This window comes from Chinchilla lanigera, unplaced genomic scaffold, assembly GCF_000276665.1.
Source record: "Chinchilla lanigera isolate Chin_1 unplaced genomic scaffold, ChiLan1.0 scaffold00158, whole genome shotgun sequence".
Taxonomy (NCBI): Eukaryota; Metazoa; Chordata; class Mammalia; order Rodentia; family Chinchillidae; genus Chinchilla; species Chinchilla lanigera.
In genome coordinates, this window is record NW_004955559.1 from 1,006,786 (window position 1) to 1,034,241 (window position 27,456).

A 27,456-nucleotide genomic window follows, 5' to 3' on the forward strand; every position below is an offset into this window, starting at 1 on the left:
TCAACAAGTACACACTACACTCCCCTCTCTGAGCCCGTATCTCACATCTGCCCAGTTAGGCTTCCTAGGTGCAAGCCTTTGGTCCAACAAGGACAGTCACCTTGAGGGTAACACACATTGTTGCCTGAACTCAACAACCATTCCCTCTCTTCTCCCTGACTTACCACCAAACACACACATTCTCAGGCTCCCTTGGAGATGTGGGATCAGCTAGAGATGTGGGATCAGATAGCTCTAAACAATAAGATGTCTCCTAGAATCTTCTAGGAAACTTTTGAACTCCTGCCTTGAATTCAGATATGATGCTTGGAGCTGTGACCTCCATATTGTGACCAGGAGGAAAAGGCTAAGAAAATCAGAGAGACCCCAGCAACAATATCCCCAAGTCTCTGAACAGTGTCAGCAGCTCTGACCTATAGGCATAGGTGAGAAAAATTTATCTCTGCTTATGCAATCCACGGTCAGATCTGCTTATGCAATCCACGGTCAGAAGATGCAATCCAAGCATCTTCAATCGGTCACTTGCAGGAGAAAAAATATCTGTAAGAGGTACATTTGGTTATATGACATTTGTCTCCCCTGCCAGAACGGAAGCTCCATGGTGGCAGGAAATATGATTTTGGTCACCACCCTGTGTCCACCTGTTCTCCTCCCCACCCAGCAGATGGATGTAAAGACTGTAGCCAACATTTCTTCACCCAAAATGTGACACACCTTCCTGTTGGATTTGCAGAAATAACGAGGTGCTAAAAAGTGCTTGGAGTAGCTGTCAACAAAGGTCGCAGTGTCTCCAGCAGGGGGACAGGCGGAATGCAGGACTATAACAAGAGGATGCGAGGGTGAGGTGGGGGGCTCAGTAGCTGCAGCAGCCCAGCCCTTTTGGTTCAGTGTGTGTGGAAGGACCACAGGACCAAGCATCTTCAATCGGTCTTCCCTCTTCTGTCAATCAAAGCAATAAATGATGTGAACTTTTTTTTTTCTTCTTTTTGTGGTACCAGGGATTGAACTCATGATCTTGCACTTGCCAAGCAAGCGCTTATGCCACTGAGCTATATCCCCAGCCCCTAGAAGTGGTTCTTATATCTTTTTCAGCTGAACAAGACGTATTTTTGACTCAGTCTTGCTATGTATTATACTTGACAGTGGGCAAACGTCATATTTTCTTTTGTTTCGGCTTTTTGTAGTACTGAGTACCCTCACACTGAGCCATGTCTCCACCTTATTTTTTTTAAATTCTGAGACAGCATCTTGTTTAGTCTCTAAATTGAATAAGCTGGGCTCAAACTTGTGATCCTGCTGCCTCAGCCTCTCACGGTGCTGAGGTTACAGCTGTGTACCACCACACCCAACCGTCATCTTTACTGATGTCTCTGCCCTAGAAGTCCCTCTCCAGAACTTCCCTCAAAGACAAGACACACAGGCCAGAGGGAATTCTGCATTTTATTTCTGCTCACAACCCCAAAAGGTAAGTGCCCCCCCGACACCTTCACAAACCAGATTCTTCTCCCAGAGCTAAAATGACCCCCAGTCACCAACTATGACCATTCCCCTTCCTCCCCACTGGCCTGCACTTCTGGCTGCTCTGCTGACTTGGCTCCCTCCCCATACACAGATCCCCAAGGATACCGGCCTGCTTTTTCACTTACATTACACTGGTCCCTGCCTTCATACCCTCCCTGACATAGGTGCTCATTTGCATAGTTACCTTGTTTGTTTGTTTGTTTTCCGGTACCGAGAATCCAACTCAGGACTCTGTGCTTCCCAGGCAGGCGCTGTGCCCGTGAGCTAAATCCCCAGCCCCAAGCATAGTCACCCTTGTGTGGCTTCCTGGCCTCACTTCCCAGCCCAGTGGCCCTGTGGCCACTCCATCCAGGAACGCAAGCGAGAAACCATATATGAAACTGGGGAGACCAGGGCTCCCAGCTCCGAGTTCCCAGCTATAATGGAGGGGTGCGGATGTTCACTAAGGCCGAACATCACTGATTGGGATGGAGAAAGTGTAAAATTCAGAAAGGCGAAAAGAAGACAAAAGGATAAACGATAAAGAAGACAAAAGGATAACGACAAAAGGAGGGTTTGCAATGACGCTGGCGGGGTAAGGAGGGACCCCTCACCCCAGCCCAGCCTTCGCGGGCGGCTGAGGCCCCGCCCCGCCCGAGGCCCCGCCCCTAGGTGCTGCGCGTGCGCTGGCTGCGCGCCTTGTACACCTCGATGAGCAAGTCCTTCACGTACTGGATCTCGCGTTCCACCGACTCGGCCCGCTCCCTCAGCTCCCGGTTCCGCGCCTCCAGCCCCTGGCACTCGCCCTCCAAGGCCTCGCCCTCTGCCCGCTTCCTCTGGCGGTACCGCAGCGCCGCCGACTTGTTCTGGTCTCGCTTCTTCTGCTTGCGGTCCCCTCGGGCGGGCGCGGGGTAGGGCGCGGGGCGCGCGGGCTGCGGCGCCGGGGGCTGCTGGGGGGCGGGCAGGGGTCCCAAGCCCAGGTCCCCCTGGCCAGCCTCGCCGCGGCAGTAGATGGCCAGCAAGTCGAGGGTGTCCAGGGCCGAGGGCTGGGGGAGGTCAAAGGTCGGCAGGGGGAGCGAGGGGGCCGGTGGTGGTGGCGGCAGTGGCGGCGGCGGCGGCGGGGAGGGTGGTGGTAGGAGCGGGGCGTCCAGGAAGAAGTCTTCCATCTGCTCCAGCTCCTTCTTGAGCAGGGAGGCCATGGCTTCCAGGTCAGGGGTGGGTGGGGAAGGTGGGGGGAGGGAGCCGGGGGGCAGGGGGGGCTCCAGAGGGAGGAGGGCCGTGAAGTCAACCCGCTCAGTCATCCAGTCCGAGAAGCCATCACCTGGGGATCGGAGGGGGACACAAAGCGCCCTGTCTCATTCGGGCTCAAGTGTGTTATTCAGTCAGTAGAGCAACCAGCCACTCAGTCAACCAACGAATCACCAGGCCAGTCAACCAACCAGTAAAGGAACCAATGAACTAACCAATCAACCACTCGTACATCTTTACTGAGTGCCCTGTCCCTGTCTCTGGGCTCTCTCTCTGGCGCTCTCAAAACCACACCACACAAGAGAGAGAAAAACAGCCCCTGCACAGAGAGATAATACACACCCCCCTCTAATTTTCTCAGACAGGATTTTGCTAAGATTAAGTTGCCTGGTATGGGCTCAAATTTGTGATTCTTCTGTCTCAGTTTCCCAGAGTGCAGAAATTATAGCATGGACTACCATGCCTGGCTCTCTTATTACTCCATAATTCACTTCTGGTTTATTGTTTGGTTTACTTCGGTCTGGTTTTTTGAAAAAGGCAGTATTGGGGATTGAACCCAGGGTCATTTCACTGAGCTACAACCCTACATCACCTCCCTTTAAATTTTTTATTTTAAGACTGAGTCTTACAGGGCTGGGGATTTAGCTCAGCAGCACAGCACCTGCCTGGCAAGCACAAGGTCGTGAGTTCAATTCCCGGTACCGGAAAAAACCAAAAACAAAAAAAGACTGGGTCTTGCTAAGTCACTAAGTTGCCCTGGCTGGGACCAAATCTGCAATCCAGCTTCAGCCTCCCAGAGAGCTGAAATTACAGGCATGTGCCTCCTCTCCTGGCTCCTAATATATATTGGGGGTGGTGAGACAGGGTCTCATTATATATAGTTCAGGGTAGCCTTGAACTATGTAACCCACGCTGGCCTCAAACTTGTGGTGATCCTCCTGCCTCAGCCTCCCAAGTGCTGGGATTACAGGCATGCACCACCAAGCCCAGCATAATTTATTCTTAAAAGGCAGACAAGATCACCTCACTCACACTCTCACACACACCGTTTCATCTTTACTTTTTGACAAGATTTCTATATTGCCCGGGCTGGCCCTCAATTCCTAGGCTCAAGCAATCCTCCTGAGCAGCTAGGACTCCAGGCATGCATCACCCTGCCCAGATATTCATTAGTTTTTTGTGGATTTTTTTTTTGGGGGGGGTTCCGGTACCAGGAATCAAACTCATGACCTTGTGCTTGCCAGGCAGGTGCTGTACCACTGAGCTAAACCCCCAGCCCCATTCATTAGTTATTAACAGAACACTGTCAAGCACCTGGGATACAGTCATGAATAAAGTAATTTCTGCCTCAGAATCTGCTTATGTGCTGCCTCCACCTGACACATGCTTCCTTTGGGTCTTTTCACTCCTGCTTTTTTATTCCTTGGTCCATGTTACCTGCTTGGAGGTTTCCTTCCTACCTAAACTCGAGCTCCTTTTGACACTTATCTCAACATACCATCTTTTGCCTCTTGCCTGTCTGCCCCCTGCACTGCGCTTCAGGAAGACAGGCTATGTTACTAATTCCCAGCTGCATGCCCAGCCCCTGAACAGTGCCTGGCTCGTGGAAGGCACTCAATAATATTTATCAACTGAATGAGTAAGTGAGTGGATTTTTTCCCCTTGCCCTCCAACCCTGGCTCATCCCACCAGCCCTTACCTGCCAGAGGCTCTCCCCCCCCTGGGAGCCCGCCCTCCAGGGCTCCTCCAAGGACCTCATAGGGGCCCAGGGGGGCAGGGGCCAGGGGGAGTTTCCCATAGTCTACAAGCCATCCCAGCCCGCTAGCTGGGAGCAGGCCCTTGTCCAGCTCGAGCCCCAGGGTCGCCAGAAGTGACATGGCTGAGGCACAGGCGCTGGGCACCGATGGCAATGGAAGCTGCACCAACAGCAGGGAGGAGGCTCCGGAGGTTGCTCAGCTGGAAGGAGATGGGCGCGAAGGTGGAGGACCTGTGTGTGGGAGATGAGAGCGGGTGGAGTCAGAAGCCGGCCTCACCCACCAGCAAGAGCCACCTGCTCGCTCCCTCTCCTTTCCACCCGTGGCTTGGGACCAGGTCATATCTGCTCAAGTCCTAAATCGTCCCCTTCCCCAAGTTTGGGAGCCCTACCCATTCCCAAGGGAATTCTTTTCTTTAGAACGCCTAAGCCCCAACACAGAACCCCAATGTTTTCCCAGGGGAATTCCCTCAACACCCCCCACTTCATATTCCTCTTCATTAAAAAAAAAAACAATCCCGGGGGAATTTTCCTCCAGCTTAGGCCCCACTCCCTTCCTAGATGGTGACTCGGGCCAGTTCCCAGGACATTCCCCCAAGTCCTCGACCGCCAACATTGTCATCACTCAACTCCCACCCTTCTCTTAAATTTCGCTGTGATCGCCACTGTCCCTACAAGCCCCACCCCTCGGTCCATATAGCCCCGCCCTAACCAGAGGCCCCGCCTCCTTGCGCTGTCAAAGCCACGCCCTTCAGCTAATACCCGCCTGGGCCCCACCCCTCAGGCTCCCCCCACAGCTCTACTCTCCTCTTGCGTTCTGCTTTGCTGTGGTGCTGGCTCCACCTACTTTGTTTTTTTGCAGTACTGTGGATTGTACCGGGGCGTTTACTGAGATACATTCTTAGCCCTTTATTTTATTATTTTGAGACGGGGTGGAAGGATCTCCCTAAGTCGCCCAGGCTGGACTCGAACTTGCGATTCTGCTGCCTCAGCCACCGAGTGCTGTCCACCCACTTACTAAGCTGCTTCTAAGCTCCGCCTCCTGCCCTGTCAATCTAAATGAGTCTCCGCACTAGCAGGTGCCTAACTGAAATGGAGGGAAGCTGGGCTGTGAACCAGAGCACTTGTAGAGTCAGGAGGGCGGGAAAGGGCAGGCGGAGAACCGGAGAACGGCTACCCAACCTCCATCCACAGCTACGCAACCCCCACCCTTCCGAGCTGCTCCTTCGACGCGCGTCAAAGGGCAAACTCTAACGGCGGATTCGGCCATTATTCGCTCAGGCGCGGGGGCGACCCTCCCCTCATACAGAATGCGAGCTCTAGTGGGCTGATGGGCTGGAGCAACAATTCGTGGCGGAGGTGGGGGGTGGGAGTGTGGGATAGTGCCCTCTCTCAACAGTAGTGCGCAGGCGCAACCCCACGCAGGCTAGCTTTGTACGGCAGCTCTCCGGAAGAACTCGCCCTCCCCCACTCGGACTAAGTACGCATGCTCAATTGCGCGCCTACGGCCCATTTTCTTGCTTCTGCGCCTGCGCGACCGTGATTCCGTGCTTGCGTCTCCCCACCCCCAAACCGGGCCTTGAGGACCGCGAGCTGAGAGAAAGGGCGGGAAAAGCGGTTGGAAAGAGAGGGGCGAGCGGTTACTCACTCCATGGCTGCGAAAAAGAGAGGCTGCGGCGGCCTCCGTTGAAGAAAGAAGACGGGAGCGGGAGCGAAGGCGCGGTGAGCGCGGAGACGGACGGGGGTCACAAAGGGGTGGCGACTACAGAGCCATGGCCGGCGGCGCGCGGGCGGAGGCGGCGTTACGGTAGCGTAAGGAGAAAGCGTGGTGTGAGGACGGGGAATGAGGCGGCCCCGGGGACTGGGGACAGATATACCGGGCCTGGCGCCGCACGACCCGCCCGGATCCTTCCGCGCCCCGCCCCGCGTGGCCTCAGCCGGGAGGGGCCGGCGGCCCCATGGGGATCCGCGCCTCGGAACCCCTCCCCTAACGACCCCTGGGGTTCGCCCGTCTCAGACATGAGGACCGGCCGCCGGCGCCTTGCGACCCTGCGCTGTAGACTTCTCTGAGCCCGAGGGCCGCGTCCCTGCTCTTTCAGGTTTTGGAGATCCGACTCCATCCTCTCCCCGCGGACCCGCACCAGTTCGTTTCTCTTTTCTTTCATTTCACCCCCCAACCGCCATCCCACCCCGGAAACCCTCGTGAGGTAGAGTTTAACGGGAGCCACAGACCGCTCAGGATTCAAATCCTAGAACTACGAGGGTGGCCTTGGACAGATAACTTTGTTCAGGTCTCATTTCCCTTTCTGTAAATGAGAAAAGTCACCCCAGCGTGGTGCAGGTTTTTTATGAGAAAGTAGGCAGTGCCCTTGAAGGCCTAAGTGTGGAGGTGGGCTTTTCAGTGTGTTAATGGGCAGTGTGGGGCCCTGGGCTCACCTGTTCCTCTCCACACCCAGGAAGAGCCCCAGACATTTCATTAACCCTGTGGCCCCTCACTCCAGGGTTTCAATTTCCAGCCGTCCCACTTTCCCTCCCGTTCTCTCCAAGGATTCAACCTTTTCTACAGCCCCTGCCCATTGCCCTGACTTCCTTTCAGTCCTTAGCCACAGCTGCTCCCTACTACTGGGTAGGAATTGGCTCCCAACCCTGCCCCAAAAAGGGAGATGTGTGTTTCCATCTTGTGATGAGAGTTTTGGGTTTTTTGGGTTTTGTATTTGTTTGTTTTGAGACAGGGTCTCACTATGCAGTTCAGGCTGGCCTTGAGCTCACTTATGTGGCCCAGGCTGGCCTCAAACTCACAATGATCTCCTACCTCAGCCTCCCAAGTGCTGGGATTACAGGGGTACACCGCCACGCCCGGCTATTGTGACGAGAGCTTGGTAGTCATCCTGCCCCTCCTGTGCCCTGTGGCCTTTTCCACCCACACGCCTGGACCTCTTTGTTCTGTTGCAGAAACCCCAGAAGTTAAAAAAGCACAGATTCTGGAGCCCCAGGGTACTTGGATCCAAACCCTGACTTGCTTGTGGTCCTGGCATTGTCCCTTACTTTCCTGTGCCTCCGTTTCCTCTGTGGTGAAAGGTGGCTTTTACAGTGAGCTACCTCTTGAGGATGGCACACGGTAGGTGCAGTGTAAGGAGCTGTTGTTACTCGGGTGGATGTGCTCTGACTCCGTGGTTATACAGTAAGTACTCTGAAACCTTCCAGAGGAGACTCCAGGACTAACTTCTTCCACTTCTGTGTAGGTACTGAGCTGTGTGCCGGGTGGGATTGAGGACAGGCTGCTGAAACGCTGCCAGAGGCAGCCCACCCATAGCGTCTTCTGATAAGACCTTTAAGATTACACACAAAGACTAGGTTTTTGCATTTGTTTTGGGGTAGGCTCTCACTGTGTTGGTGGTCTGAAACTGGCCTGAAGTGGTCTTGAGTGGCTGGGACTAAACCCAGTTTAGGCTTTTTTGTATTTTTTGCTGAGGATTGAACACAAGGCCTCGAGCATGTTAGGTAAACCCTGAAGTACACCTCCAGCCCATGGATATCTTACTTATTTTTGGTTTTTTTTGAGATAAGATCTCGCTATGTAGCCCAGGCTGGCCTAAAACAACAGTCCTTCTGCCTCAGGCTCCCAGTGCTGGGATTACAAAAATGCACCACCACGCCCAGCCATAGACTTTTTTTTTTAAATGAACTTTTAAAAAAAATTTTGAAATAATTTTATTTTATTTAAAAAAGGAGGGCTGGTTTGTTTACTTATTTTTATGCGTACATGTTTTCAGTGCATGATGTCTGCATTCATATTCAGTGTCTTTTTTCTTTCTTTCTTTCTTTTTTTTGAGACAGGGTCTCGCTATGCAGTTCAGGCTGTCCTTGAGCTCACTTTGTAACCCAGGCTGGTCTTGAACTTGTAACAATCCTCCTGCCTCAGCCTCCCGGGTGCTGGAATTACAGGCGTATGCCACCACGCTCAGCTGAAATAATTTTAGGTTTTCAGAAAAGTTGCAAAGATGGTGCAGAGATGCCAAGTATGATGGTACACACTCGCAATTTCAGGCACTCTGGGAGGTTGAGGGAGGAGGATCTCAAGTTTGAGCCCAGCCTGGACAACTTAGCAATAGCTTTCATTATTTCAAAATGAAAATAAGCTTAAAATTATTTTAAAGGTCTGAGTGAAATGTACCTCAGTGCTTGAGTTCAAACCCCAGTGCCCCCGCACACACACGTGCAGAGAACTCCGTTATGTCCCTCACCCAGTTTTTCCTTTTGTTAACATCTTAATCACTCTGATACAAGATGAGTTTGTCAGCAAGGAACCACCATCAGCACATTACTGTTGTCTAAACTCCAAACTCTGTCCTGACTTCACTAGTAGTGCCTTACTTTTCCGGTTCCAGGGACCATATTCTCTTTAGGCGTCATATCTTCTTACCCACTTCTGATCTTTCCACTTTCACATTGTCTTTCAGGACCTTGACAGGTTTGAAGAATGCTGGCTGGGTGTTTTATGAAATGTGCTTTAATTTGGTTTTGTTTCATGCTGGAATTGAGTGTTTTGAGAGGTAGGGTATTTTTTAATAGCTAGAAATGAACTGGCCTAGTAGGAAACTGGCCTAGTAGGAAACTGGCCTAGTAGGAAAATCCTGTCCCTGGCTGTGTACAGCATATGCTGACTGAGAAGGCATCGTTGTAGGCACTCCAGTGCCTCCGTGCTGGCCCCCTGTGCCCTGCTTTCTCTGTGACTTTTGGACCCTACCCACCTCAGCCCTGCGCTCCTAATAAGCAGCTCAACTCAGTGCTGAATGGGGGCCAGTTCACACACTTAGGTGCCCGGCCCTTCTCATCGAGTTCTGGCTTATGGTGGCCAGTCATCGGTGGCTGTCTGCCACACCAGGTCTTGATACCCTGCACCCTTGCAAGTACCCATTCCTGACCTAGGCTGGTGGCCTAGCCAGGACACCGGTTCCTCAGGCTCTCCGGGCTTTGCAGAGTCCCTAGGTCCGCGTATCTTCTTCAACCCCTCAGGTGGGGTGGGGCTGCTGGGGACTCTTTTTCAGTGCGGAGGGGCCTGGCTTGGGGAGTGAGGTGGCAGTTGCAGGCAGATTGCATCAGCCCTGGTTCTTGGATGGGGAGGGGGAGTGAGGGAATTCTCTGAGGGCTTTGGCACACCTGGCAACTGCTCCTGGGTAGCAGAGCCCGGGATAAGGAAAGAGGCCCCAGCACAGCACAGGGGCAGAAGTTGGAGTGGGGAGGGGACCCATATGCCTGTGCAGAACCCTAAGAGCCCAGGACTTTATACCAAGAAGGGACCCCATGTCACAGAGGCCCCCAGCTTGGCTTGTAGGAGACAAGGTTTGGAGAGGTAAAGGGGGTTGTGCAAAAATCACATCATGTAGAGTCCAGGCCTTGTGACCCTGCACAACTTCCAGGGCCCCCAGAGCTCTTGAAGCGTGGACCTTCACCTCAGGTTTGCTGCTGCTCACAGTTGCCAGATTCGCTTGATCCCAACCTCTCACCATCCCACCCACCACAGAGGGTGGCGCCCTATTGCGGCAACCCCTTGATGATTTCCCAATCAAGATAGCAGCCTGGTGTGATGGAAAAGGCTCAGAGTTTTGCATCAGATCGGTCCAGGTCTCTGTCCTGAGCCCACAGCACTTAATTGTGGTTAGGGTTGCAGGCAGCAGCCTCAAGTACCTTCTGCCAAGTGGGTCAGGGCCAGCCCTCTGGGCTCATACTACAGTGCCACCACTTCTGTGCCCCTTGGCAAATGGCATCGTCTCTGCTGCATGAGAGTGGGCTCACAGGACCCCTGCGTAGGGTAGTGGTGAGAACTTAAGTAGGTTGATGTAGGTAGAACGCCTAGATCAGGGCCAGCTCGAGGGAGCCGCCCTCTGAACATTCTCTATGAAGACTCAGCACCCCCGGGGGATTAAGGGATGGCCAGGCTCTGCTTAGGAGCTCCAGATCTGCACGGCTCGTCCTGCTTCCCCTTCTCACTTGGCACTGCTTTCAGTTTCTTCACAGACTGTTTCCGGAGTGCCTAGAGGCAGGGTCCTGACCTTCCCCATTCCCAGAAATTTCCCCACAGCCCCCAACCCTGTGCCGCTACCTTCATAGGCAGCACTACACTGTTTTAATGCGTAGTTTGTAGAGGAGGGAAACCAATACCATGCTCCCTGAGCAGGGCCAGGGTGGTAGCTGAGCCATGTAGGCCAGGGGCAGGGGTTGGAGGTGGGCGTCTCGGCAAACAAGGACAGCAAGGCCAAGGCCACCTCAGCTGAGGGAAGTGCGGGAGCTGAGCAGGCAGCGCCCAGGCTGCCACACACAGGCTGCCACGTGGCCCAGGGGCTCAGAGTCCTCCAGGGCCCTCCTCTGCCCTCAGGCCACCTTACCCCTCTAAGCCAGAGCAGTCACAGCTCTCAGAGCCAGGTTAGGCCCCGTGACCCTGCATTGTGGGTGCTACCTTCTGAGTTAGTGTCATCTTACTGCTGTGACAAGTTAGCACAAACTTAGTGGCTCAGGACAAGCCTCGTTTACTGTCCTCCAGGAGGACAAACCTGTGTTCCTTCTGGAGGCTGCAGAGGAGAATCTGTTGCCTGGCCTTGCCAGCCTCTAGATGCCAGCTTGTTTGGCTTGTGGCCCCTTCCTCCCGTCACTCTAGCCTACACATCACTTCTCCTCTTTTCTTCTGGGATCTCCTCGTCATTTGTCTCATAAGATGCTATGTTTACACTTAGGGCCTACCAAGGTAATCAGGGTAATGTCTGCATCCGAAGATCTGACTTCGTGTTTGTAGGGACCCTTGTGCTGTATGGGTTGCAGTCACAGGTGCTGTGGACTAGGATATGGGCAACTTCAGGTGACCATCATCTAGTCTACCATATATTCCTTCAGCGCCTCACTTCCCTCATCTGGGAAACAAAGGATAGGGCCAGCCCTAGGTTGTCCCCTCCCTCGTGTACTCCCAGGGACTGGATATAGAAAAGGACAAGGCAAACTGATGACAGTGACCACATAGTGTCCTGGTCCAAGGTTGCCATCACTTAACCACCTCCCAGGCTGTGGATACCTAATCAGGAAATCAGCTATAGAACTGTCTTGGAGGAACCAGTCTTGGTGGCGCACGCCTGTCATCCCAGCACTTGGGAGGCTGAGGCAGGAGGATTGCCACGAGTTTGAGGTCAGCCTGGGCTACATAGTGAAACCCTGTCTCAAAAAACCAAACAGACAGATCTGCCTTGGGGGACAGCAATAAGGATCACAGGGGTAGCATGTGCGAAGGCCTAGATCAGTGCCTGGCTCAGCAACAGAGCTGTCCCCAGGTCCCTGGACAGCAAGAGACTCAGGGAGGGGACAGGTTTTGTATTAGGTGGCAGCCTTGCTAGCCCAGCTGTGAGGAGCTGCTGATTTGTTGCTGGTGTTGTTGTTCTTGTTTGGGATGTGAGTTTTGGTTTGTTTTTTGTTGTTGTTGTTGTTGTTCAGTTTTGTTTTTTACAAGGTCTTGTTGTGCAGTTCAGGCTGGCCTTGAACTCACTGTGTAGCCCAGTGTCCTCAAACTCACAGCAGTCAGACATGCCTGCACCTCCCAAGTGCTGGGATTACAGGCATGTGCCACCACGCCCGGCTGAGCATCTGTATTATTACTAAGGTTGTACATCAGAGTTCCAAATTGTCAGGGCTTCTTGCTTAGGCCTGCGGCAAGACTTTTCAGACTTACACAAGGGCATCTTGTGTGTTTTACCCTTTGGGGAAAGATAGAACATCAGCTCCAGGGACAAAAGAATTGCTTTTATATTTACCTGTAGCTTGTACTATTTTCAGTCCTCATTAGCGTAGTGTGTTATGATTGTCCAAAACGTCCTGGGCCAAAGTATCTTATGAAAGAAGTTTGAGTGCTGAGAATTTTAACCCTTTTGTCTCCACAGTTAGCAGTTCAGACATGAAGCCAGACTGCCTGGTCAGAGCCCTAACACTTTATGACTTTGATTTCAGTTTGCTCATCTATAAAGAGGGAATGGTAGTAGTTCCCACCCATAAAGTTCCTGGGAAAAGTGAATCAGTGCAGGTATAAGCCCTGAAAATGGGGCCTAGTGCGCATAGTAAATGCCTACAAAATGTTAGTGTGGAGACCGTCTGGCGGCAGGTAAAGGACTGAGGTTGCTTCTGCTTCCCAGAAGCAGAGCCACCCCACCCACTTCCTCTGGCTGCTTTACCTAGATGCCGGAGACAACTCCATGGCACCATTTCCATAGCAACCTAGCCTGGACCCTTTCCTCCTCCCCTCTGCCATCACTATTGCCTGGGAAGCTGGTGTTGACGAGGGGAGAGAGACCCAGGAGAGGGAGCACAGTGGGCACACACACATCCGCCTGCTGCTCCAGCCCCGTCGTGGGTCTTGGTGTTTTCTGCATGCCCATCCGCGTTCCCTGTGGAGCCTCTTGGTGGCATGCACAGGTGACCAGACCATTTCTCGCTTTCCTCTCAGCCCATCCTCAACCAGCAGCACCAGCCACCCCAGGAGGAAGCATGGTTGCCTGCCCACAGCTGCAGCGTCACTGCTGCCTTCCCACCCCGTGGTAGTTCATTGGTTTAGTGCGTAAATCACATCTCTTCAGCAACAAAGGATGATTCAATGGTTTTTAGTGCACTTACAGAGTTGTGTAGCCACTGCCATAATCAATTTCAGAATGTTTTCATCCCTCCAAAAAGAAACCCTTGGGCATTGCCTCTCAGTCTTTTCCTCCTGCCCAGCCCTAGGCCACACTAATATATTTCCTATCCATAGATTTCCTTATTCTAGACATTCTGTTGAAACAGATTCGTGCAAGTTGTAACCATTGTTTCTGGCACTCAGCATCGTGCTTTCAAGGTTCATTTGCACCATAGCCTCCATCAGTGCTTCGCTCCTCTCATACTGGGGTGGAACCAGGGGCTCCCTAGTACTGAGCTGCGTCCCCAGCCAGCCTGTTTTACTTCTGGTTTTGTTTTGTCTGCAGTGCTAGGAATTGAGCCCAGGGCCTTTGCACTGAGCTACATCCCAGCCCATTATTTTATTTTATTTTTCCTTTTGCTTTTCCTTTCCATTTTGAGTCAGGATCTCGTCCCTAACTCAGACTCACTATATGGTTCAGGCTGGCCTTGAATTCACTGTGTAGCCCAGGCTGGTCTTGAACGCATGGCAATCCTCCTGCCTCAGCCTCTTGAGTGCTGGGATTACAAGCATATACCACCATGCCTGGCTTCCAGGTCATTATTTTTAACAAATGTATTTAGTATGTGAGATTATTAGAGGTTTTGTGATCCTTGGTTACTGTTTGGTTGGAGGGAAATGGTTCCTTCCAGCAGTACTGGTTAGAGTGAAACAGTGAGGGCAAGTTGGAGGGTAGTTTTCTGGTCCCTGGGAAACCTGGAATGCAGGTACTGTAGTCAGCACTTCCTGCTTCTAGGGATCTGCCCTGGGAAGACACCTGTGCATTGCCCAACGAGGTATGAACAGGATGCTTGTCACAGCATTGTTGGTAATAAAAATTACAGTGTCCGTTGTAAAGGCTGTATAAATGTGATGTGTCCCCACCCCCCATGCGTAGCACCTAGAGAGAATGAGACCGGAAGGGTGAAGCTTGCAGTGTAGCAGCCCGAGTATTAGCAGAAGCACACCGGAGCATGCTGTCTGGATCCACTACACAAGTCCGTAGTGGGTTACCTCACGGTGCTAGGTACCAGAGAGGAAGTTGTGTTAGAGGGAAGCTTAGCTTTATGGTGATGTTCCAGATAGTTAAAATTTAAATGTTAAAATGTTAGGCGGGACTGCAGGGGTTCATTGTGGGTTCTGTACAAAAGGAAAAAAAATGGTTCTTTGCAAAATGGTAGGGACCCTAGCACTAGAGTAGTCCTCAGATAGCTTCCAGTCCTATTATTTTGTATTGAAAGTGATGATTCTGGGATCCTCTTTAGGAGCTGGGCACAGTGGATTCCTTGAGCCTAGGAGTTTGAGGCCAGCCTGGGGAACAAGCAAGACCCCATTGAGAGAAAGAATTCTTAAAGTCTGCGCTTCTGTTTGCTTCCTGGCTTCTTTGCCAAACGTGTCTGAGCTAATTGGTTTTTCCCTGGAGAAAGTTGCTGTTTGTCCCTCCACCTGAGCTCCTTGGGTGTTTACCGGGCCTCAGGAGTGACAAGGAGAATATAATTGCTAATTAGTCCTGCTGTGACTTTGGGTGGAGAAAGTATTTTCCAAGGGAAAGAAGAAAGAAGAGAGAAGATTGAAGACCTACAGATCCAAGTCATTTAGGTACCACCCCATGTAGCAAGTGGCAGAGGCAGGGTTTTGGGACCTCGCATCTGTCGGCGGTTCTGTGACAGACTTGATGGGGAAGATAAAACTACTGGCTGCGATGTCTAAGATGTGGTAAATGAAGGATGGTTCAGAACTGTGCACAGCATGCTGCCTTTTATTGTAAACAGGGAGAACAGAAAATGTGTTTGCTTAAATTTGCAGAAAATTCCTGAAAGAGGCACAAGCAACAGCCTGTCGCCAGGGATGAAGGCCAGGTGGCTCAGAACAAGGGAAAGCAGTTTTGTTTGTTTGTTTGTTTGTTTTGTTTTTTTTCTTTTTGAGACAGCATCTCCCTACGCAGTTCAGGCTGGCCTTGAGCTCACTTTGTAGCCCAGGGTGGTCTTGAACTCACAATGATCCTCCTGCCTCAGCCTCCCAAGTGCTGGGATTACAGGTGTGTGCCACCATGCCTGGCTCTGGAAGACAGTTTTTATAAGTGTACGTGTGTATATTTCTGTCTGTCTGTCTGTCTCTCTCTCTCTGGGTTCAATACAGACCTTCACCCTAAGTTACATCCTCAGTCCAACCCCTTTTAGAATTTTTTTCCTTGTTGAGACAGAGTCTCACTAAATTGTAGACTGGGTTTGAACTTACAGACTTGCCATTCTCCTGCTTCAGGCTCCCAGAGTATGGGAATTACAGTGCCACCATGATCAGCCAAGCTTGTCATTTATTTAAATGCCTACCAGTATGTCGCCAGGTTGGTTGAGAAATGGGACATGTGTAGCAGAGCCCCCATGGGTGGCAGGTAGCGCACAGGAGCACTTCTAGTAATGGTGAACCTTTTAGAGACAGGTACCCAAACTGCAGCCCAAAAGCCAGTTACAGTATTTATCACAAAGTGCCAACACTGCAATTAAACCTTAATACCGAGGTTTCATTTTTATTTTTTTGTGTCTTTTTGAGACAGGGTCTCCCTATGCAGTTCAGGCTGGCCTTGAGCTTACTTTGTAGCCTAGGCTGATCTCAAACTCTCAACGATCCTCTTACCTCAGCGTCCTGCGTGCTGGGATTACAGGTGTGCGCCACCATGTCCAGCATTACTGAGGTTTTAGTTTAGAAAAAAACAACTCATTTATTGACATCTTTTGTCTTATAAGTAAATAAATAAATATCACATGTGTCACAGGTTTGCCACCACTGAGTCTTTGGCTTTTAAGTGTTGAACATGTAAATGTGCAGTCAAGTTTCCTGTGGTTTGGCCTGGGAGAAAACACAGCCCTAGCCAAAGATCTGATCCACGCAGGGAAGGTTTCCCTGCCCTGCCCCCTGTGAAGCAGACACACACACACACACACACTGTATAAATGTGATGAGATTTGGAGGGTTTTCTTTGACACAAGGGAGGGCAGAAAACAACTCTCTCTGTCTCTGTCTCTGTCTCTGTCTCTCTCACCCATCCTTTTCCTGTCTCCCCACTGCCTCTACCCCTTAATGCAAGTGGGGATACCTGTGAGGTTGAAAGGCCTCGGGGAGGAATAGGGTGGAGGAAAATGGGAGCAGAGTTGCAGTGACCTAAAGACGGGAGCTGGGGCAGCTGAGCACCTGAGGTGCCTCTGTCCCACTCACTGCCCTGCTCTTGGAGACACCTCATACTATGGGAGAGCAATGCCTTTAGAGCAGCTAACTGCGGCCTGAAGTCTCTGCTGCATATATGGCCTGGGAAAGCAGGCCGTGGTCCCACCCTGGACTGGGTTCCTGTAACCGTAGTTGGGAGGACGTCCCTCCACGTGGCTGTGTGAGAGCTGCACAGAGCTGCCCAGGCCACCAGCAGCTCCACCAGCAGCCAGGGTGAGTCTCTCCACATGGAAACAAGTCCTGCCCCGTAGGAACCCTGCAGCCGCTTCTTGCCACCCGCAGCCTGCTGCGCTAGTCTTCTCTGTCCTGGAGCCTACCCCGCTGCCTCTAGTTGCTGCCTCCTTGGAAGCATTGGCCCCTCTGCCTCTGCTGAGGTCCACTTAGTTGTTCTTCATCCCTTAATTTCAGTTCTTAAAGGCAGGCTTTCTAAGCTCATCCAGTCTTTGAGATTTGGAGGGTTTTCTTTGACACAAGGGAGGGCAGAAAACAACTGATTCAAAGGACATTTAATTGGGGCAGACGACAGGAAGTTTCGTTTGACATGTTGGGTTTGCTGCCCAGTGGAAAGCTCAGGGAAGAGATGGGATTTGGGGTGGGGAATCCTTGCACAAACATAGAGGTGGTGAGGGTAGAGGCCAGGCACTACTGTGGGAAGGCAGTGGCAGAGGTGTGTGAACCTCAGGAGCGACAAGCTGTCCCTGGCTGAGGCCCCTGGTCTCTACTTTCCCCTTCCTACTCATCTCCCTTGCTCCTCTCACTCGGTGCTCTTTTCCTCTGCTCTGGTCTCTGGTCCCACAGTCCTCTTCCTGTAATTCTTTTTTTTTCCCCTGTAACTCTTTTTTTTTTTTTTTTTTTTTTTTGTAGTACCAGCAATCAAACTCAGAACCTTGTGCTTGCCAGGCAGGCGCTTGTGCGGCTGAGCTATACCCCTGGTCTTCCCTGTAACTCTTACCAAGCTAATTCCATGGGAGGGATGAAACAGCAGGTCCTTCCTGGGTACCTTCTGGTTGGGTATTGTCACAGCACCACCAGGTGGCGGTCTGCTGCATGAATTTGGTTAAGAAGTTGTTTCCTGGGCTGCAAAGATACACCTGGCACTTCCAGCCCATGATGGGGGTCCGACATTTCATCTTTACACCCTCGCTTTTTCAGGTAGGGAAGTTGAGTCCCTGGAATCTAGGAGTGGAGGAGTTGGTCTTGAACTTGCATCGACCCTCCTGCCTCAGCATCCCAAGTGCTGGGATTACAGGCATGTGCCGCCATGCTCAGCTCTTGGCCCACATTTTAGACCTGTAGTGGCGAACCTATGACGTGTGTTGTTTTTCTTTTTTCTTTTTTTTCTTTTTCTTTTTTTTTTTTTTGTCTTTTTGAGACAGAGTCTCGCAATGCAGTTCAGGCTGGCCTTCAGCTCACTTTGTAGCCCAGGCTGGTCTCAAACTCGCAAGGATCCTCAGGCTCTCAAGTGCTGAGATTACAGGCCATGTGCCACCATGCCCAGCTGTTTTTCTTTTCAGACAAAAGATGTTAAGGTGTGAGTTCTTTCTAAACTAAAACCTCAGTAAGTACAGGGTTTAATCGCAGCGTTGACACTTCCGCGATAAGTGGGTTTTGGTTTGCAGTGTGGGCACTTGTCTCTAAAAAGTCCACCGCCACTGTCCCAGACTGTCTTCACGTCCGGTTATCTAGATTCAGTTCTTTCTGCTCTTCCCACCGCGCCATCATCCCTGGTTTCCTCTGGCTCTCTCACAAACTTAATGGCTTAAAGCAACACTGATTTATTTTTGTAGAGTCTCAAATGAGTCTTCAGGGCTGCATCCTCCACAGGCGGCTGGGGAGAGTTCATTTCCACATCTGTTTCAGCTTCTGAAGGCCACCTGCCTTCCAGGCTTGTGACTCTGTCCCCTTCCGCTGCCTCACTCCACTGAAGGGCCTAGCAATTGGCTTGCCCACGTGGATAACTCAGGATCAGGTGCACACCCCTGTACCAGACATCTGGGGAGAAGAGGGTGGCAAGAAATCAGCAGCATCCCAGGAACCGCCTCCTGGGTCACACTGTCCTGCTGCTGTTCTCCATCCCGCAGGACTGTGTTCTAGCTCCTTGCCTGTCAGGACTCACTGAGAGTCCTTGGTTGGATTTAAGATCCCTACCCTGTCCGTGTCCAAGACAGCCTCACCCTGGCAGCAGCCCAGCTCCCTTGCCCTGTCCTGCTTTTGCTTTTCCCCAATGCTGCACCCTTCTACCACACTGTACAGTTGGTGGTGGGCAATGTCTGTGGCTCTGTGTCTCACTTGCTGGAACTGAACTCCAGGAGAGAACAGACTTTTATTCTCAGAAGTATTGGTTACATGAATGTTGTAACAGATAGAATTTGTTTACTGTCTGCGATACCCCTCCAGGGAAAGCCTTTATCTTCGTGTTGTCCGCACTTTACTCTGGGTAGCGCTGAGTGCATTTTAGAGTAAATAATTTAGATGTCAGGCTAGTGGTGCACACTTGTAATCCCGGCCTTCTGGGAGGCCAAGGCGGAAGGATTAAAAGTTTGAGCTCAGTCTGGGCAACTTAGTGAAACCCTATCTCAAAATAAGAAGGGCCAGGGTTATAACTCAGTATGAAGGCCCTGGGTTCAATCTCAATATGGAAGTAATCTTTTTAATTAAAAATTAATTTAGGGCCAGGTGTGGTAGCATGTGTCTGTAATCCCAACCCTTCAGAAGCTGAGGCAGGAGCATTGCTGTGAGTTTAAGGCCGGCCTGAACTACATAGCAAGACCCTGTTTCAAAATAATAGTAATTATTATTATTATATAGGTAAAGTTAGGACTGGGGTGGCAAAAAAACTGAAGATGAAGGTGGAGGTTAGAAGGTTGGCAGTGACAGCAGAGAACTAAGGTTCCCAAAGCTCGGAGTGGGGCGTGTCTGTAAGTGCGGGTCCTGTGAAATAGGGGTTCTGAACAAAGGCAGGTGCTGGGGAGGAGACAGATGGCCAGCTCTGCCTGCGCAGCCCAGGCACATCTTCCCCCTTTCCCAGGAAACAGCTGGCTCCTCACCTGCTCCAGTACTCTGGGCTTCTCTCCTAAGAAAACTTCCCCCTTAGCAGAATTGGAAATGTGCGTGCCAGAGCTCATGATAGTTTGCATTTGGGAGAAACTCCACGAGTCTGATCATCATTGGCTTTGTTAACTGGGACCGACCTGCAATTTTGGTGCAAGCTTACGTATTTCTCAAGCTGTAATTCTTTGCGTTCTATCCCCCAGAATCCCAGTTGAAGCCTCTGTCTCAGCCTGGGCTACCACCCAGCCTTCTCCCAGCCCCCAGCTTCCAGCCTCTCTCCCTCCAGTCGAGCCCTGGCCATGGAAGTTCCTTCCCCATAAGTCTCCTGTGGCTCCCTCTGTATAAGTTGGAGCCATTAGCATAGTATTTGTGCCTCTGCCAGTGTCTCCCACCACATCTTGTGGCATTGTACCTCCCAGGAGCACCCCTCAGCTCAGTGCTTCGCTGGGACTCACCAAGCTCAGCAAAGATAGTGGAGTGTACTCACGTTTACACCTTACTACAGAGCAAAATCATGGAGTAAAAAGGGAAGCAGTGTGTGGGTCCATCTGGGAGAGACCAGGCACAAGCTTCCAGGTGCTCCTTGACCCACTGGTGCCGAGTCCCGGTAAACCCATCCCATGGCGGGCGTGTACGGAATACCCCAGAGGGTCCTCCCTTTGTAGCACAAGATCCAGCAGCTGAATTCGAGCTCCACCACATCTGTCATGGGGGAGGATCATTCCCTGTGTCTGTAGCCTAGGAGAGGAGCGAAGTACAGAGTGCAGTTTCTGTTGACAGCACAGCACTTTGACTCCATTGTAAATCCAGGACCGTGGGGAGGGTTTGGAGGTGTGGGGTCCAGTCCTGTAGGCTTGGAGCACCCATGTGGTTGAACTTAAGATTTTTGTCTGAAATGCCCCCTGTATGTCAGCATTAACATGGGCTGTCGGGCATGGCCTGAAAACTCAGGTGAACCAAAACACAAAACACCCAACTGGATGTTTCAGGGATTTAGAGGTCCCCTCCCAGGAGCTGGGCAAGGGCCAGACCTTTCTTTGGAATCTTTGGGATCTGGACAGACCTTTACTGCATACTCACTGTTCCTCTGGCCACCCCAAATCCCTTCACTTTCCAAGACACCCGTGTCTGCCTCTGCCTTCTCCTGGCCCTCCTGCACTTGGCAGCCCTGTTGCTTTCCCTCCTCAGCTGCTCCCTGTTGCCCGATCCTGACGCTCACATTGGACACAGCTGTGCCCTTGCTGTTGCTGTCATCATGTACAAGGAGAACCTGCCCCTGTAGTGTGCTCAAGAGTGTGAATTCACACGTCAGAAGCACAGAGCAGCGGGGGTGTCAGAAACCAATGGAGCATTGAATCGGGGAACCGTTAACCCTTGCAGAAGGCTATTGTCTTTAATAGTTGCAAAAAGTTTTTTATAAGTGCTCTTCTGGACAGTTTTAGCTGCAACTTATTAATAGCAAAATCTCTGTCAGTCTAGACTGAGTTCCTGAGAACTGAGATGTGTAGGTGGAGCTGTTCGGACGCTCTGGGTGCCAAGAACAAACCGGGCTCCAGGCGGCTCAGCAGTGGGGTGTGGTACTCAGAACAGGGCTGCATGCTTCTGGGGAGCGCCCGTAGAGCTTTGACAGTGCCACGGCCAGGTCCGGTCCCACGGAACCTATGACATGGCAGTGCTGGTTTGAGTGCTCGAAGGTGGAAGGGGTGAGGGGGCCTACGTTGTGTTTCCTGACTCGGCCAGGAGGGCTTCCCTGGTGACTGCTGAGGCGTAAGAACCAGCTTGGAGAGGGAAGAGGAGACGACCGTGGATGCTTGTCCAGGCCAGGCACTTGACTTCTCAGTCATGACCTTGTTTGTTCTTCGCAGGGCACAGGGATTGGCTTTATTACAGACGGGGAAACTGAGGTACAAAAAGCCCCAGAAAAGCTCCTCAGTGATAGAAGCAGAATTCAAGCCCAAGTCTTTTCCTTAAATATCTGGAGACTGACTTCATACCTGACAGCCCGAGGTACCTGGCCACTGCTCTCAGTGAAGGGAAAATGAGAACCTGAAGGCGTTAGGTGGAAGCTGGGGTACACAGTAGTGGTGGTGCCCTGTGGACCGAATGGTGGAGTAGAAATAAAGGGGTTTATACTGTGTGGATGAGAATCAGCACTTCCTTCCCCCTGAGCCTCCTCCTGACTTTGTAGGAAGGCCGTGATCCCAGTCTCCCTCCCGGCCTGTTTGACATTAACAGAGGGCCCAGCTGAGTGGGTGTAGCCCAGTGGCAGCCACACCGAGTTGTTGGGCTTGGGGTTAGCTGCTCAGAAATTGCTACCTTAGAACTGACATTTCTCGTCATAGTCTTATGACCCACTGCGTGGTGGCAGCAGACCGTGAATTCATACTAAACTTGAGGTCAGCCACACCCGGGTCTTTACACAGGAACTTCACAGCTGGGCGCCCAGCACCTCTCCCTGCGGCTCCAAATGCTTCAAAGCCTGAAGATGCAGCTTTGCGCCTGCCTGCCTGCCTGCCAGCGCAGGAACAATGGATGCCCTGAGTAGTCAGGCCCTGCCTGTACCTCCGGTGCTGCCCCCGCTTGCCATTCCAAGGAGGGAGCAGAGCTCTGCAGTGCTCTGCTGAAGACCTTAGCACAGGGCCCTCCGCGTCACACCTCAGGTCAGGCACTGTCTACTTCACACCTGCTTCACGCTCCACTCTGTGTCCTCCAACTGCGCTCACAGATCACCACAAATTCAGTGTTTAGAACAACACACTGATTCCCTTATGGTTGTGGTTGGACTCCAAAACGAGCTTTACAGGGCCAAACCAGGCTGTGGCAGCTCCAGAGGAGAACCCACTTCCCTGCCTTTTCCCACCTCGAGAGGCCGCCTTGTTGCTTGGTCTGTGGCCCTTCTTCCAGCCTCAGAGCACTGCGCTTCAGGCTGTGCTTCTGGCAGCACGTGAGCTGGCTGGCGTGGTTTGCCGGCGGTGTTCTTTTGCTGCCTTTATCCAGTTTGTGGTCCCCAGCCACCCTGTTCAGGGTCCCCCCGCCCTGCCGAAATCTCACAGCCAGTTGAGAAGAGCTTGTTTTGTTAAGTCAGTGTGTCCCACTCCTGTGTGATTACAGAGACGGGCTTGTGCCCGTCCACAAAATGAAGTCACATTCTAATTTGATTCTTTCAGATTCCAAAGCCCATCGGTTAGTTGTGTGTCTTTGCTGTAGAAAGAGCATTTAGAAACCACTGCAGGTTAGAAAGGAGAAGGCACCTGTCCCCATACTGTGACCTCCTCGTGGCCCTTTCTCCTTAGCTATGCCTCTCTTGGCGTCTAACTGCTGCTGTAATTGGGTGTGGGGAGATGCCTGTCTTCAGTGTCCGCGCTGAGCAAGGTTTCTGCATTGGCCCGCTGGAAGTCAGTGGCTCTTGCAGGTCCACAATCTTGGGTTTGGCTCCTGGCTTCCTGCTACCTGGTGACCCTGGACAATTTATTGTAGCCTCTGAGCCCATTTCCTCATCTTCGCTGTGGGACAGGACCCCTGCCTCCAGGTGCTCGTGAGAGTTGGTGTCCATCCGAGCACCTCTTCAGGCCCATCTTGCATGGAGTGTCCCTGTCCAGCGCCCCTCCCGCTCCCACCGGGTACACTCCGCCTTTGCAGCTCCTAGGTGGCCCTGCTGAGGGCTCCTGCAGTTAGACATTACAGAACTCCAGTCGGTTCGAACCAAGCAGGGACATGCTGGTCCTTGCAGCTTTCAGGTGCTCTTTATTGCCTGCCTGTCACTGTTGCTGGTGGCTCATTCCCTCCCGCTGTGATGGCTGAGAAGATGCCCAGGAGAATGTCCAAGTGCATACCTCCTGGCCTCATCCACAGTTTTGGGGGAGATTCTGAGTACTGACCCACATCTCTGTTGATCCCTGAGCCAGCCACCACAGCCAGTGGCATCCACTGCCCTGGCTGACCACCGGGTCTCACACCCACCCCTGAATTAGGAGGGCAGAAGCTGTAGCATGCCCTCAGTCCCCTACAGTGGTAAAGGTATGCCCAGACACGGCCTTCAGCAGCCAGGGCCCTATCCTACAGCACATACTGTTTGCCAGGGCTGGTCTCTTTCTGTACAGGGTCATAATAGCACTCAGGGTGGCATGAGCCAGGTCAGCGCGCACAAAGACACACACACACATACCACCACCACCCCACCACCACCACCACCCCTTGCAGCAAGAAAACCCTGCTGAGTCCCAGCCCAGAAGCAGCCCTGTGGTGCTGTTTTGTCCTCTAGTCGCACTGAGAGTGCCTCCTTTCGGACTCCTCAGGGCTGAGCTCAGTTCAGGTCTGTGCCTTCTCTCTGGCAGCAGGGTTCCCTGCACTGCCCAAGCACTCCCAGCTCTCAGTACCCCACCCCCAGGTGCAGACTTCTTCTGGATCCTCCTGTGCTGGCTTAGCAGAGCCTAGTGTAGGTTATACAGGGGCAAGAGGTTGCCGTCCATTCTAATTATCCAGCCCTACCACCCTCCAGACAGCAAGCACCATCACGCTAGTGAGGTTGCCTTTCCAAAACTGCCATCTGATCATGTCACTTCCTGTGCTTTAAAAATCTCCCCAAGGTTGCAGACGCTGGCCGAGTTTGCTTTGGGAGCCGGAGTAGCTGTTGCCACCAGAGTCTGGAACCATGAGCAGGTTTAATTTCGGAAGCTCTGGCGCTTCCACGGGCGGATTCACATTTGGCACTGCGAAAGCAACAACCACCACACCTTCCATGGGGTTTCCTTTCACCACTCCCGGCGCTGGAGGGTTTACCTTCAGCACTCCCTCCCAGCCCACGGCGAGTACCCCTTCCACGAGCCTCTTCTCGCTCACCACCCAAGCTCCAGCAACTCAGACCCCGGGATTCGCCTTCGGAACAACTCCTGCTTCCACAGGAGCTGGCTTTTCCTTAGGGATCAGTGCTCCAAAACTAAGCCTGAGCAGCACCGCTGCCACCCCAGCCACAGCAAACCCCAGTGGCTTTGGGCTTGGTGGCAGTGCTCTCACCAATGCCATGTCCGGTGCTGTCACCTCCAGCCAGGCGACTGCAGCCACTGGCTTTGGGTTCGGTTCCTCTACCACCTCCACAGCTCCAGCCACCACATCCGGAGGGTTCTCATTCACCAGCGGAAGCACATCCCAGGCTGGGACCTCTGGCTTCAACATTGGCTCCCTGGGCAGTGCGCCCCAGGCCCAGCCCACGCCCACGGCACTTTCCGGGTTGGCCTTCACTGCAGCCACACCCGCAAGCACGGCAGCAGGGCCCAGCCAGCCAGCCGCCCCCACACCTACCACTGCCACCACCAGTGCAGGGCCCACACTCTTCTCCTCAATAGCAGCTGCTCCCGCCTCGTCCACCACTGGGCTCTCCCTCTGTGCTCCAGCAACCACCTCCGGAGCATCTGGGGCTGGGACCCTGGGCTTCAGCCTAAAACCCCCCGGAGCAGCTTCTAGCACCTCCACAGCAACATCTACAACCACGGCCACGACCACCACCACTGCTGCCAGCAGCTTTGCCTTGAATATAAAACCACTGGTGCCGGCTACGATTTCCAGCAATGCAGCAGCAGGTGTAACCACTCTGTCTGGCTCCAGTGCAGCCACTGGGACAGCCACCTCTCCAGTGATGACCTACGCACAACTGGAGAGCCTGATCAACAAGTGGAGCCTGGAGCTGGAGGACCAGGAGCGCCACTTCCTCCAGCAGGCCACCCAGGTCAATGCCTGGGACCGCACGCTGATCGAGAATGGGGAGAAGATCACCAGCCTACACCGAGAGGTGGAGAAGGTGAAGCTGGACCAAAAGAGGCTGGACCAGGAGCTTGACTTCATCCTGTCACAGCAGAAGGAGCTAGAAGACCTGCTGAGCCCCCTGGAGGAGTCGGTCAAGGAGCAGAGCGGGACTATCTACCTGCAGCATGCTGACGAGGAGCGGGAGAAGACCTATAAGCTGGCCGAGAACATCGATGCGCAGCTGAAGCGTATGGCCCAGGACCTCAAGGACATCATTGAGCACCTGAACACGTCTGGAGGCCCTGCTGACACCAGCGACCCACTGCAGCAGATCTGCAAGATTCTTAATGCACACATGGACTCGCTGCAATGGATCGACCAGAACTCAGCTCTTCTGCAGAGGAAGGTGGAGGAGGTGACCAAGGTGTGTGAAGGCCGCCGCAAGGAGCAGGAGCGCAGCTACAGGATCACGTTTGACTGAGTGCGACCCCTGGGGTTACGGGCTCCCGGGGCTTGGGGTTGCGGGTGCCATGTCTAATTTGGGCTTGCAATGAGACACTTGTTGGTTTCTTTCTTTTCAAATGATTGTGCTGTTGAAAATTGTTCTGTGGTTTGACTTTTCCCATTAACAGCAAGTATTCTCTGCATCTTCTGGTCCAGGTAGCGGCCCCATAGGGGGTGTCTGATTTGTCTGTGTAACTCTGGCCCCATCTCACCTACTACAACCACCCACCTCATCCCCAAACGATAGACATACTGCCCCACCTAAGCAGTCTCCTCAGCCAGGGCTGCTTGGGCAGCCACTCTGTCTAGCACGTAGTCATAGTACAGTGGAAAAGGACTGAGGTTAAGGATCTACCCACAGCCTTGGTGTATAAGATGTGTACTCCTGAAAATTAACCACCAAGACAAGTGCATTGTAACCAGGACAGACAGTAGGATAAACGTTCCAGAGGAAGAGACATCAGCTGAGGGATCTCACAGGGATGAAGGAAGGGCAGAGGACATGCCAACTTGTCCTCAGGGCTTGCCTATGTCCCCTCTAGGAAGTCTCAGTTGTGCAGAGTTGCTGCAGCAGGTGGCCTCCCTGGGTCTCTGTAGCACCCTGAGCTGGCACCTTTCGTGGTGAGACTCGTTGTGTCATACTATGCTCACCATTAGAGAGCAGGGACAGACCGTGTTCTGTGTGTGCCCAGTGCAATCCCTATCGCATTTATTCAGTGACCAAACAGTGAAGATGAAACCCATCATAACTCCAATCCACAAAAATGCCTGCTGAAATGATCACAGTTGCCAGAGGTCCACTTAGTCCTGAACCTCCCCGTGCCAAAGTCAGCCACAGAAGATCTGGGGTGTCTCAAAAGCTGAGCCTGGGCTCTATCCTGGGGGGGTCTTTGGTGTTCATTTTTATACTTCACTGCATTCTCTGAAATGCCTACGATTATATGTTGCTTTCCTAAATAAAATCAGTGTGTGAAACAAAACCTGTTGATTGGATAAATGTTAGCAGAAGCTGGTGAGGAGAGCGGGTTCCAGAAGACTGGGTGGGCTGCCGTGCCTCTAAAAAGCAAGCAGAACCATTCCACTATGGAGATGAAGCCTCCCTCGGGTGAGAAGGGCAATGAGGTCCCACTGGTGTCTCCTCTAGTGAAGAGGAGCAGCGGGCAGGCCCGTGGTGGGGACCCTTTTCCTTAGAAACCTGCCTCAGAACAGACTTGAGTAGTAGGTCGCCTGTCACATCCCTAAGGCACAGACATCATCACCCCTTCTGAATAGCGTTCCTTGCTGTCACCTGGCCCAACTGGAGGGTTCTGGTTATGCTTTAACAGTGGGGAGCAGGTAAAGCCAGACACAGGCTATATGGGAGGGTTAATTTTGGGGTACTGGCCCCACACTATGCCTCAGCCCCTGCCCCGCACCCACCCTCTCCCACAGGCCTGTGTGATGCCACACACTCAGTTCTTACTTCTGGGGGTGGGAGCCTAGCCCACTCTTCCTTCAGCTGGTCCCACTAAGCTAGGGAGACTGTAACCCAGCTTCCAGAATTTCCTTGGCCCATCTGGGGCTTTGAAGGATGTTTGTTCCTGCTGAAGCCATCAGATTTGGAGGGAAATAAACTGAGGGAAAACCCAACAATCGCGATGGTAGCTTGGAAAGCTTACACAAATACACACTGGCCTTTTTCAGCAACCCATGGGCCTTGACCCCGTTCTGGCCACCTTTTCAAAAGGAGGCCTTGAGTTCCCCTGGAAAACAAGAA

General features: G+C 52.5%; 3 protein-coding genes across 18 annotated transcripts in view; 2 read left to right on the forward strand and 1 right to left on the reverse strand.

Moving 5' to 3' along the window:
• Nucleotides 1-1,422: 1,422 nt before the first annotated feature.
• Nucleotides 1,423-6,238, reverse strand: Atf5 (activating transcription factor 5). The gene is made up of 3 exons (XM_005412814.2): nt 6,150-6,238; nt 4,448-4,735; nt 1,423-2,821 (listed from the first exon to the last, which is right to left on the reverse strand). The coding sequence occupies exons 2-3, from the start codon at nt 4,623-4,625 to the stop codon at nt 2,169-2,171; spliced, it is 831 nt and encodes a 276-aa protein (XP_005412871.1). The 5' UTR covers nt 4,626-4,735; nt 6,150-6,238; the 3' UTR covers nt 1,423-2,168.
• Il4i1 (interleukin 4 induced 1) overlaps nt 5,849-27,456 on the forward strand; it is a 34,418-nt gene continuing 12,810 nt past the window's right edge. For 3 of the 13 annotated variants that reach the window (XM_013508955.1, XM_013508954.1, XM_013508959.1), the window contains exon 1: nt 6,562-6,644. The gene's annotated coding sequence lies outside the window, so the exon portion shown is untranslated. The other 10 variants (XM_013508958.1, XM_013508956.1, XM_013508957.1 and 7 more) reach the window with 8 other exon arrangements.
• Nup62 (nucleoporin 62kDa) lies at nt 6,134-26,680 on the forward strand. Of its 4 annotated transcripts, none has more exons than XM_013508966.1 (2): nt 6,134-6,223; nt 24,044-26,680. In XM_013508966.1, the coding sequence occupies exon 2, from the start codon at nt 24,109-24,111 to the stop codon at nt 25,675-25,677; it is 1,569 nt and encodes a 522-aa protein (XP_013364420.1). In that variant the 5' UTR covers nt 6,134-6,223; nt 24,044-24,108; the 3' UTR covers nt 25,678-26,680. The 4 variants fall into 4 exon arrangements, with proteins under 4 accessions (XP_013364420.1, XP_005412869.1, XP_005412868.1 ...); XM_005412812.2 differs by lacking the exon at nt 6,134-6,223 and adding an exon at nt 6,239-6,308; XM_005412811.2 differs by lacking the exon at nt 6,134-6,223 and adding an exon at nt 7,355-7,619.

What these genes read in the sequence shown, in the direction of transcription:
- Atf5 (XM_005412814.2), bottom strand. Translation starts at nt 4,625, where the DNA reads ATGTCACTTCTGGCGACCCTGGGGCTCGAGCTGGACAAGGGCCTGCTC. An exon ending in GGGGGGAGAGCCTCTGGCAG is followed by an intron (nt 2,822 to 4,447) that starts GTAAGGGCTGGT and finishes TCCGATCCCCAG; the next exon opens with GTGATGGCTTCTCGGACTGG.
- Nup62 (XM_013508966.1), top strand. Translation starts at nt 24,109, where the DNA reads ATGAGCAGGTTTAATTTCGGAAGCTCTGGCGCTTCCACGGGCGGATTC.